The sequence below is a fragment of the Chlorocebus sabaeus genome, chromosome 4 (genome assembly GCF_047675955.1).
Source record: "Chlorocebus sabaeus isolate Y175 chromosome 4, mChlSab1.0.hap1, whole genome shotgun sequence".
In the NCBI taxonomy this organism is placed as follows: Eukaryota; Metazoa; Chordata; class Mammalia; order Primates; family Cercopithecidae; genus Chlorocebus; species Chlorocebus sabaeus.
This window is the reverse complement of record NC_132907.1, coordinates 36352083-36365109: the sequence shown is the minus strand read 5'-3', so window position 1 is coordinate 36365109 and position 13027 is coordinate 36352083. Positions and strand designations below refer to the sequence as shown.

The following is a 13027-nucleotide window of genomic DNA, read 5'->3' as shown; positions in this document are numbered from 1 at the left end:
TGGGAGGGCATTAAGTCATAGTTCACTTAAATCATTTACCAATTAACTTCAAGTACCAAACAGAATTTCTATAAACCTAAATCTCTTTACTAAGGGATAGCTCAAGCATTACCTAAATATTCCCTACAGAGGCTTTCTGTGCAGCAATGTCAGGGATGCTCCATATTAAACAGTCTCTACCATTCCTTATATTTCCAAATTCAGTGATGACTTCTTATAAGATGAGATGTGAACAGTGAGAAAAAACTAAATAGTTGAAAAAATATTAAGAGAGAAGTTCCTGTTACCCTTATTAGAATATTTTAAAAAGGAAAGAACAGGGGCTGGGCATGGAGGAAGAAGGGAAGTTATGGCCTCTGTAGAGGATTAAATGATGACCTACATAAAGTGAGGGACACTTAGCATTAATTCTCATAACTTTTTTTAATTTAAAACTTTAAGGCCAATATAACTTTCTAAATCTTTCTGCACACTTTCATTTTTAATTACCCTTGTAACACAGTAATATATTACTTTTAAAGAGAACTGGAACACAATTTTCAAATATCACATGCCTCAAGGGATATAGTAATAATTTTCAGTTAAATTACATTAACATGCACTATCACTAAAACACATATATACACATATCAAAAGAACATCATGGCTCTGGAAGCACCCTGAGTTTATAGAGACCCTTAGTCATTCTAAAATGTACAAAGGAAAAATGTGTTCTGCAAAAATAAAGTTTACTTACTTGTATTGATCAGAAATTGATTGGACACACCAGGATGATCTACATCATGTATTGCACTGGCAAAAATTGCTGCAAGAATCTCCAAATCTGTAAACACGGCCTGGAAAATCAGACAATATAGATAATATTACTATTCTACAATGATATGAATTAAAAGTATAAACAAATGAGAAATCTCTAGAATTTAAATGGAAAACAAAATGGAGCTTCAAAATGTGTTATAATGTGTCAAGGGAGAGTCTTAGATACTTATGAACTTTTGAAGTATAATCTTGGAAGAAAACATTTTATCTAATTTTATTACATCTCATGATCAAATGTTTTCTATTCACTATTTTTTAAAATATTATTTTAAAACTCTCTGAAATTCTTTTAAAATAAAATAAGAGTTTATTTTCTAAGTATTTAAGATGTCTAAGAATATTTTGAAAATGTACATAAAATTAGTAAGACATGAGCAATTTTTTTCTTTTCTTTCATCAAAACCAGAGTTTCTCACCTTCAGCACTATTGACATTTTGGGTCCGATAACTGCATGGGAGGCTGTCCTGTGCATTGTAGGATTTTTAGCAGAATTCCTGGCCTCTACCGACAAGATGCCAGTATCATGTACAACTAAAAATGTGATAGTTGTAACAACCAAAAATGCCTCCAGACATAAATAAAAATATATTTTAAGAAAATCAAATTGCTTTAGTAAACAATTAATGAAATAACTTCTTAGGATTTAGAAAAATTAAAGTATCTCCTTCTAATATAATTCTACGAAAAATATCAATATATTGCTCATGTTTTATAAAATGTTCTTTGGCCTATAAATAAAAGCCGTCAGACTACATTTCAAGAAAACAAATTAACAAAAAGGGAATAAGCCAGATGTGCTTTATGAAATGTCCAGTGGATCATTTCAAAGAAGCAACATCATAAACAGATCAATCATTAAATCTGTCACCAACTTTCACAAGCAAAATCCATCAAAGACTTGACTGTCTATTCACCACAGCATTTTCCCCCATAAGTCAATAAATTATACTTCCAATGAATCCAATTATTTTCTCCATTGAAAACCCTTCAGATAAAAGTTTAATAGACCTTTATGAGTGGCAAGTTAGTGTTCTTGAAATTTCAGAAAACAGATTTACCTCCAAAGCAGGTGTAGATAATAGCACATGAGTAGACTGGACAACATCTGCAGCATGGATGTTGTTGTGATAGGCCACATCAGCATGGTAATGGTCTTCGAGAGTCATAAGATATGTAATTAAAGTATCTACTGGAATTTTAAATGTTTTTAATAAATCCCGTTCCTGTAGGGAAAAAAATCATTTTAACATTTTTGTCTTTATGTAAACAATTTCTCCATAGAGTATGTTTAAGAAAAAAAAACACACACACCAGTGTTGCCAATGGATAACCTGGAAATGGCAACTGCACTCTCACATGTCTAGTGAGGAAAATGGGAACCTTTGAGAAGATCCAGGGACTTTGGGACAAAACCAAAGTTGGGTTGTCCCACTGGAACCCAAGAATACTATGCCCTAGCTGTATGGTGTCAGGAAAGAGGTGCCAACTCTAAAAGTTTCTGTGTCCCATTATCATGGAGGCAGCTCCAGTCAAGCGCCCTGCATCATACCAACTGAAAATCAACATCCTCTCTAGGCTGGAGTTTCCCATTCCAGTCCCAGGGTACCTACAACATCCTCAACTTCTCATTTAAATCCCACCCGGAGCTGGAGCAAAGCGTCAATAAGAGTATGAAATAGATATGGAGAAAGAAGCAGGACACAAGAAAGTGACTGAAAAAACTATATTCTAAGGTTAGCCAACAGGGGCTTTATTCATTTTTTTAAAGTTAGTACTCCATTCTCTATGCCAGTCAGGTTCAGATGACTAAGATAATGTCTAAATTATTATTTTAATAAATTGCTTCAACTTGGCTATATTACATCTTTATCTTAAATGCAAAAAAAAATAACAAAATTGATGTATTTGTGGTTTATACACACTCCACCTTTCTGTATCTTCACTTGTCCCTTGGCAAAGGAGCAAGTAAGGATAAAAGTATAAAAATAAGCAAAAGATGGCAAATATTAAAAAAGACAAAATGTATGCACAAGCTACAGACTGGACATTAAGTTCCTAAATAAAAGAAATGTAATAGAACTCAACTACATTACCTGAAAAATGGTGTGCATGATAACAGTCAAGGGCCGGTTACCAGACAACTCTGCTATTCTGAAAACATGAAGACCCCATTTGTTCACATCTTCTAGTTCCTGGAGTTAAAAAAAAAAAAAAAAACCAAAAAATTAGAAAGTACAGTAAAATATGACTCAATGAACATAATCATTGAAAAATTACAGACTTTAGGTGGCCGGGCATGGAGGCACAAGCCTGGAATCCCAGAACTTTGGGAGTCTGAGGCGGGCAGATCACTTGAAGTCAGGAGTTCAAAACCAGCCTGCCCAACATGGTGAAACCCCATCTCTACTAAAAATAAAAAAATTAGTCAGGTGTGGTGGTATGTGCCTGTAATCCCAGCTGCTTGGGAGGCTGAGGCAGGAGAACTGCTTGAACCCGGGAGGCGGAGGTTGTAGTGAGCCAAGATCACGCCACTGCACTCTGCACTCCAACCTGGGCGACAGGGTGAGACTACGTCTCAAAACTAACCAACCAACCAACAAACAAAAAAACCAAAAAACCCCCCAAAAAAACAGACTTCAGTGTAAAGACAGATTTTTTAAACAATGATCCATTTTAAATGTTAACAGACACACCATGTAAGCACAGGCAAACTTTAGGCACATTTACTTAAATGTACTGAAAACTGAATAGTATGGCTTAACCTTAGGACTTTGACATTACAACCTATTTATGTACTTTAAGTATCAATCACAAAGCATTTAATGGATAAAATCTATTCACAAAACCTTAACTATTTTCCTAAAACCCAGAAGACATGACAGATTTCTAACTCTTTAAGGCCAAACAATGAAATGAAGATGCAAATAATCACCTCCCAAGCCCCTAAAACATACAAACCAAACCACCTGTCTAAGGCACTTTACAAGGAGCTTTATAAAATGCCTGCCCTTCGAAAAACAAAAAAACAAAAAATAAAACCTCCAATTAATAAACTTTTCTATCTATTCAAAAGACTAGAAGTGAAAATTCATAAAAGGGCATCATTTAATATTCATGATCCTGATCTTTGAAATCATCATACCTTGGCAAGGACATCTTCTTGTTCAGTCTTAACTCCAAACCTTGGAATACTTGAATTAGTCAGACTAGAGCTGTGCATCAATTTCTTGACTCCACTGATCTGAGACATTGGTCTTTTCTTTTTCTCCTTTTCCTTCTGAGTTGGAGAAGGAATTTCCACTTCATGTTGCTTATCTTGAGAAATTCAGAAAATGTTCTATATTTATTATTAATTCTATCTGTTTTTATATCATCATATGCATAACTGGAAGGATTATAATTGATCATTATATATTCCACGAAATGGTCCCAACTAAAAATTTTCCTTTTAGAGAGTTCAGTATTTACATTTGAATTGGACTTAATTTGATATCTTCAAACACAAAATTAAGCAAATAAGTTCCACTACAAAATAATAATATCAAATGCATTCCATGGTTACCTCTTTGATACAATGTCCTAATAAAAAATGTTGCAAGACTTAGCATGACAGCCGACTCAGAGAATACACAACAGGTAGTTATTTCCACTGTTCATCAATTCCATTCCTATTTGAAATTGACTTAATGAACTGAAAATTGTTCTTGCCAACTAAGGACTCCAGTTTCAATACGTACTTTGAAATGGTAGAAACTTTATATACAAATGTCATGAAAACAGCAGTATATAAAACTAACAGCTAACTGAAATGGGTAACACTGTGGGAGTTGAAACAGCAGGTTTTGGATGACTTAGATTAATTCTGCTACTTTTTATTTCTGTATGATAGTGAGATAAGGGTTAAGTCCCCAGGTTTTATGGGAGTATAGAGAATCGTAAATATGACCTGATAACTGAATACACACATAAGCTAATTGTGTTCTATAGTAAAAGACCTAACATGTCTTCATACTTTCATCCACGATTTCAAGGCAGTGATAAACAACTCTAACTCATCCTTGTACGTAGAACACGTTCCATAAGTGTTTAATATGTTAACTATATATAACAGCAATTTTGTTTTGAAAGTAAGTCCAGGATACATTCAAATTACTGCCCTTTATTTACTGCATTTTCTTTCTGTGGATGAGGTACAAGAGTTGTCCCAGGACACCAAACTCAGCCATTATTAGCAAACTTTTATTTAGCATTTGTATTTTATCCACCACCAGTTTACTAGGCTTGATGTCCACGAGACTGTCAATTCATCGAGGGTAGGAATCATTTCTAATTCATCATTCAACACCTATTGCCCAACAATGGCTGGCATTTAATAAGAATTGGTTGAATACATGAATAGATCTCTCTACAAAATACATTTTACAGTTTGGTACTATGAAAAAATGGCAATATATAACCTTAATTTGAGAATTCCCAAAGTCCTAAATAAAACTAAGAACATGTACTTTTTCACCTGCAACTCTAAAATTCAGAGGCGTATAGTGTCAAATTATTAATATGACAAATGAAAACAAATAGAACTTCTAACACCTGTTAGGTTTCCAAAATGAGTTGGCACCCCAATCCTCCTATAAAAACAAGCAAACAACTGAAGAAAACATTTTGAGTTGCATGTTGTTATTCTCACCTAAGAATGTGTTTGATATAAACTCTGACACTTGATTTCCAGACCGACTCATTTCAGAGAGATGGGTGAGCTCCCGATTAAGCATCCTTTTAAACTGAAAAACAGAAAAGTAAAATGAAATAATAGAAGAGGAAAGTTGAAGTGAAATACATATGCATACTCTGAGATACAGGAAGATATGCCCAAAGAATTTTTAACTTGTCCTGACAATTTAGAACAGTGCCTTCCAGCAGAACTTTCTTCAATGAGGGAAAACACCATCATCTGTGCCTCCAATGAGAGCAGTCACTAGCCACAGGTGGTTACTAAGCATTTGAAATGTGGCTAGTGTAAATGAGAAGCCAAAATTTGAATTTTAGTTAATTTTAACTACTTTTAATTTAAATAATCACATGTGGCTCATGGCCACCAGTTTGACCAGCACAAATTTAGACTCTCAAGGACTGAAGGGAAAATCAGGAGAAATAAGCAAAGAAAAGCAAATTAAAAATTAAGATGTATTATTAGTTATTTAGAGAAGACAGAAACTAATTTATAGCACATAAAAGTGTTGCCATACAATAAAACATGGAATGCTTTCATCAATTTATCATGAGCAGAAATGAATATATATATACTGATCAAGGTCTTAAAATTTAGTCTTTTACTCCAAAGCAAAACTTAATAGACTTGAGTACTCTTCTAGAACTATGGAGAAGTAAAATATCTAAATAAATACTGTATAATGTTTCCTTTTAAAAGTTGTTTTTCAAGTAAGAGTATAACATTTATTGGTTCTCAACATCCACCAAATTTACCGTTTTCCCAAGTCACTAAATAGGAAACAGGTCAATTTTCAATAATCTACTTCACAATTTTTATTACTGATGCCACAGTGCCTATTTCATTGAAAGAAACACTGGAATTAACCTACCAGCACCACATGGCATTACCAGTATCCAAAACTCCCCAAGATTTTACACTTCCCTAACCCCCATCAGCTGTTTCTTAAGCATTAGGCATTTCAGAGTCCTTTAACTCTGAAAACAGCCCGACAAGGCCTTTTAATAAGCCTTCAATATTTGCCTTAATATACAGAAACAATGTATTTTTTCTATACATAGAGTAACTGCTGTTAGATACTTGAAGAGAAAAAAATGTCAGATGCATTTACTCTAATCATTAGATTAGCCTTTAAAATTTGGAATTTCACCATAAATTCTCATTTAAGTATGAAAGTAAGTGTTGAGTTTATATTTTAGTAATGTTTGAAATATAATTCTTACTCAGTATTTATTTAGAATTATTTTGCTTCTCTGCATAATTCATACCAAGATGGCCTGACTCTATACCGTTTGCTAAATAACTTCCAAAGTCAATCTTACAGACCATCTAGATTAGGTTTTAACTCAGCATTTAACTGTTATCAAAACAAACAAAAACCCTCAACCATTTCAATGTACTGTTGGATGAAAGAGATGTGTATTCGCATTCCAGCGTAGTCAAAAACAAAGAACTGGCATGAACAGTACAAATTCTGGTTGTTAAATTACTGGTCTAGAGAGCTTAGTCTCAAACTTAGGAACACTAAGTTCACTTCTTTGTTCACATGTTTTTATAACTCCTTTCTAATTATAAAATGTACATGTGCTATAGAAAATTTAGAAAGCTATATTGAAAAAAAGAAAATAATGTAAATCTCCACCGCTGGAAGATAACCACAGATAATTTGTCAAATTTCCTTCTATGCCTTTTTTCTACCCTTGTATGTGAATACATATTTTTAAAACTGGCATCAGGTGGTATACAGAACGTGGGTTACTGCTTGTGTTCACTCGGCATTATATCTTATAACCTATGAAAAAAAATAAACTTCGAGCCTTCTAAGAATATTGGTAGACATTTATAATAGTGTTCAAACATTTTTCTGTCCCTCTTTACAAAGTTATAGTTTCTTGAGTAAATTATGGGCTATCAAATAATTTAATGAGCTAATATAGAAAGTGTCTTCTATTTAGCCTGGCACATAGTAGATGCTCAATATTATTTGAGTTCCTTCTCCCAGCTCACTTTCTGGCACTCAGTCCCTAACTTTTGTGCCTTTTATAGTAATAGCTGATTTTTGTCATTGCAGGTCAGAGAGATGAAGGATTTGACTATAGTTATGACCATAAAAATACTTACTTAAATTGCTAGCTCCTCTTTCTCAAATCCCATAAAGAATTTGGAATAGCATTAGTATGGGAAACCATAGCTATGTCTCAAAAGCACAACTAAAATGTCATGCATACACAGGTTTAAAAAAACTCGTTGCTTAAGACTTGAAACCAACCCAGATGTCCATCAGTGACAGAATGGATTAAGAAAATGTGGCACATATACACCGTAGAATATTATGCAGCCCTAAAAAGGGATGAGTTCATGTCCTTTGCAGGGACATGGATGAAGCTGGAAACCATCATTCTCAGCAAACTAACACAGCAACAGAAAACCAAACACCACATGTTCTCACTCATAAGTGGGAGTTGAACAATGAGAACACATGGACACAGGGAGGGGAATGTCACACATCAGGGCCTGTCAGTAGGTAGGGGGTTAGGGGAGGGATAGCATTAGGAGAAATACTTAATGTAGATGACGGGTTGATGGGTGCAGCAAACGACCATGGCATGTGTATACCTATGTAACAAACCTGCACATTCTGCATGTGTATACCAGAACTTAAAGTATAATAATAATAAAAAATCTTTGCTTTACAGATAAATTCACTTGGAAAAATATACTCATTAGGCAAAGCATATTCCAAAGAAAAGAGTCTGCTAAACATTTTAAACACATATTCAATGAAATATCTCTTTGACCTAAAATTGTTCATGTTATGAGCTAAAAGTTGCTATTAAGAACTACCTGGTCATGACAAAGTCCTTTTTTAATAAAAGATGGGGGAAGAGGCAAGGCTTTCACCATTGCTAGACTCTCAGCAGCCTATACAGGAAATGCTGCCCTCCCTTGTACTTCTCTCAATAAAGTGAAACAAGGGAAGCCTTCTGGGGGTGATTGATAAAGACAGATAAAGACCCAGTTATCACAGGTTCATCTTCTAACTTGCACACAACCTAGTATAAGGATTATGTTGCCATACGCCTAAGTAGAAAATGTGGGCGCTACCTGCAGATATGCTACATATATTATTGGATTTTTCTAAAACAATATAAAGAATGAAGTGTAATTCTCCTGGCACTTTGCTCAAACAATTCACCAAAATAGCCAGTTAGTACAGACAACTGAAGAAAAAAGCCAGTGAAAGGAATCTAAATATTGTACAGACTAGGTAAGTGACATACTGCATGTTCCATTTTTATCTTCTTTCTGCATCATATACATTATTCCCAGATTACTTTCCAGGCTTTGTTTAAAACACAAAAACATGGATTGGAGAAATCCTCCATCACACGCCCACCTCCCTACCAAGGCTTATAAGGGACTCCAAGGAAGTCAACATTTCATTTTAACATAATTATAAAAGACAATATTTGAAGGAATCACCTCTCTTCCCTAGGGAGACAGTATAAGGAATTTCCTAAAGATAATTTTCAAGAGTACATGAAGTTATAACACAAGGGTATCTTCTAAAAGGAATTAACATTGTTTTCCTTTTTTGCTATCCATATAAAACTTTCAGTCCAGCGAAGCTAAATTAATAACCACAAAAATTACCGTAAGTGCTTTCTCAACTGGTAGTTGATCTCACAAATTGGTTTTGGAGTGCATAGCTAGATGTACTTAAAAACTGCACTAGATCATTCAACAAACATTTAAAAATGTACAAATCTCTCATCTAAAAATAATTATATAATATCTACTAAGATAACTACATAAAATTACCAAAGGGGGAAGGACTGATTTAAAGCTAATACAATGTAGTCTTCTGGGAATCCCATCATATTTCTCAATTAATAAACTTAGAAGGGACAAAACATTAAACTGCTGTTTGAAAAGAACTGATTGCAAAATGCAGAACCATTTAATTAAGCATTTAGTTTATTTTTTTAAGTGACCTCTAAATATTTTCCACTGATGAATTTCTAAATGTTTTTGGCCTAAGTAGTCTGAAAACAATACACAGATTTAGGGTTGCAACTGAGAAAACGGGAGGATTTCTAAGTGAATGCTTTCGAATCCTTTGTTCTCATTATACATCAGAATGTGTACAGCAGTCAAGGCATAAAGGAAAGTAAAAATGCAGTTGAATCTGAATACCGTATTTTGCTTTTCAGAACTGCAATTCTTCAATTTACATTCTGCATTTAAGATTGTTCAGGAAGCAAACTAAAATAATAAAACAAAATGAAAATGTTCTTAAATGTAATCTCCTATACTTCTACATCACGCCAATGTGCTACTGGGTATGTTATATATCCTCCCAATATATATTTAAGGAGATGGTATGGGTCCAATAGTAAGAAAATTTGCTTATTTTTTCCTGACAATGTTCTGCTAAAAATCATTTGAATATGCTGCACTGTGATGCATTACAAGTTTGGCAGATATCAGTATTCAAAGTTATTTAAACAAATACTCCACTGACTGCATTAAAATAAATCCTTCAAAATGCCTAAGACCAAATATATCTATATTTGCCATTTTTACATGTTTTTAAAGGTACAGTATTAAACATAAAGCTGTCCAGGAAAAATTTTCCTCAAAAAGAACAGTACTAAAATTCTATATTTAGATTCTTGGCAGTATTGTTCATAATCATAGTACAAATGGTTCATAATCATAGAACAAATGTGAAGCCCTTCAAAAATACATCAATTGTGAGCTGGCTAAAAGCTAGGAGCTAAATTCTGGGGAATAATGAGGGCTTCTTATATTACTCTCTATACTTTTCTGTATTTCTGAAGATTTTTAGCCAAGAAATGGCTAACAAAATTCAAATAATGGAAGGCTATATACTTAAATAACATTTTAAAAATCTGAATCATCCACAGATTTAAAGGGAGGTAAGGAATCACCACTACTTGGACAACCAATACTGAAATAAGTTTTCTATTTTTTTTAGAATTCAAGTAAATCTCTAAAACAAAGGGGAAATTGTCCTTCAAAAAGAAAGAAACAAAGCAAATGACAAACACTCCACTCTAAAAATCCTCAGAGTAACAGAAAATGAATCTTTTAAAATGTGTTGTGATTGGCTGAAATATCCAAGGATAAACTTCAATCTGTGAAGTGATGCTTCATTTAGGACTGAATAAGGTTTTTCTACCTCCTTCTATTGTGGAGACAGGACCACAGTGCTAATGTTACCACAGGGCATGCAAAAAGCCTGCCAAGCATGGACACATCTTATTAAATTGCTTATTCATTTCTTGAGATTCACAAAACTAACAGTGTAATAAAAACTCTGTTCAGTTTTGCAAGTATAATAATCAAGTTTTCACTTTAGTATCACTTAAATGATTTGTCAAGTAATGTCAATTTTTAATATCACCTAGGGCTTTATAGCTAAAGGTGAAAAAAACGTATTCCTCATCAGGTTAAAGTAGTACAGATTTTTAGAAACAGCCACAAATTAATTTTATAAACTTTATGTGCAACATACTAACTGGAATCCAAAAATCAGTGTAAGTAATTTGGCCCAATAATTTATTTGCAATGAATGTATTTAATTACCATATATTTTTCAAGCACAATTCAAACATACACCACATGACAAACAGAAGAACTACTGCATATCTAAAAAGCTATTTTAACATGCAAACTACAACTGATGAAAGTTATACAATCTTGACCACTATCAACACATATTTCTTCCTAATTCATGTGTAAGGAAAGAATACAAAATTGCTTAGAAAGCTTAGACTCTACTGTAATTTGTTAAAACTATCAATTATGTAATCAGAGTAAGAAGTTTTCAAAAGCTAAATAAATCTTACCTTTATGTAGCCCCAAGACACTGACAGTAAATAGTTTGCTTCAGGCATTTTTGATTGATTATATGTGTGTATATATATATAATATATATATATGTATATATATAGTAAGCTTTAAAATGTATTTAGCTTCAAAATCTCGCTACTTTAACAACCTCCACAAGCCACGCAGAGTATGAGTTTTTAAAGATTTTTGGTAATTAAGTACACATAAGAAAGCCTCGCATTAAATCCCATCCAGCTGTCTTCCCATCGAATACATGCCATTTGTAAGACTCCAGAATGGCACAAAATTCAGCAACTATTCTGAATAAAGAAAATCCACGTGATAAAGGAATATCTAAAGATCTAAGGGTCTGCATTTTTCTCTCCCGAGCTCCAGGGCTTAATGAATAATGTATGTCAAGATGCTTAGTTGCAAGAAAGGCCAGTCCTGTCAAAAGCTACCAAATAAGGAACTGCAGGGAAGCCGGGAAGAGTGACAAGAAGCCCCTCCCATAAAACCCCAACTCTGCACCAATCACATTCCAGCTCTTAGCCTATAAGGTGAGGGGGTGTGGCCTCGGTGCAGGCTGCTTTGGGATTGGTTGGCAAGGCCCAGCCTCTGGGGAGGAGGCTTTCTCCTCACCCGACAAATGCCTTTGAATAATGGTATCCTTGCAGTTCTGAAGCCACCCTGAGAAAAGATGAATGGGGCTTCCCTCTCACAGTGATGAATAATGACCATAAAACTCCTCAAAATTTGTAGTTCATTCTTAAGAATTGCCCATCCTTTTGGAGGACATTTTCTATGAATTTTAATGTCCTCTGGCTTCCCTTCCTTCCAAATAAAAACTGCTTCAAAAATGGCAATCGAGCATTTTAATTGCTTCTCTCTCTCAAATCCAAAACAAGTGGCTCCCTGGTGATGTAGAAATAACTGTAGTTCTCCCCTCTTCCAACATAAAAGCATAGGGATTAAACAATACGACTAATGTCCAGAATTCACAGATGGCAATGACACATTCCCTCACCTGTGTAGCATGGCTGCTCTCAGCTCCTTTTGTTTCTATTGTTATGTATGACTGAGCTCTAAAACCTTCAAAATCCAGGGGTGGGGACCACTTATAATTCTAGGGGGAGGGAAATCTGAAGCTAGGGCACTGTGTATGCATAAGGAATGCAGTGTTTTGTATATAGAACTCAGGATCTGTATTTTGATCAGAAGAGAACATTTTATTTATTTATTTAGAGACAGAGTCTCGCTGTCGCCCAGACTGGAGTGCAGTGGCGCAATCTCAGCTCACTGTCACCTCCGCCTCCTGGGTTCAAGCGATTCTCCTGCCTCAGCCTCCCGAGTAGCTGGGATTACAGGTGCCCACCACCACGCCTGGCTAATTTTTGTACTTTTAGCAGAGACGGGATTTCACCATGTTGGCTAGGCTGGTCTCGAACTCCTGACCTCAGGGGATCCACCCACCTCGGCCTCCCAAAGTGCTGAGATTACAGGTGTGACCCACAGTGCCCGGCCAGAAGAGAACATTTTAATAACTGTACACAAAGTTAAGAAAGGCATGAGTGGCTCTTACGAACCCAGAATTGAGCTCAAGAGTAATCAGACATTTT

General features: G+C 34.7%; 1 protein-coding gene across 9 annotated transcripts in view; it reads right to left on the bottom strand.

Moving 5' to 3' along the window:
* Positions 1–13027, bottom strand: part of PDE4D (phosphodiesterase 4D) — an 814938-nt gene that overhangs the window by 18214 nt on the left and 783697 nt on the right. For all 9 annotated transcript variants that reach the window (XM_073014747.1, XM_073014754.1, XM_073014750.1 and 6 more), the window contains 5 exons: positions 5508–5601; positions 3963–4135; positions 2914–3012; positions 1879–2043; positions 737–836 (listed from right to left, as the gene is read on the bottom strand). In XM_073014747.1, coding sequence (XP_072870848.1) covers positions 737–836; positions 1879–2043; positions 2914–3012; positions 3963–4135; positions 5508–5601 — 631 coding nt within the window. The remainder of the gene's footprint in view (positions 1–736; positions 837–1878; positions 2044–2913; positions 3013–3962; positions 4136–5507; positions 5602–13027) is intronic.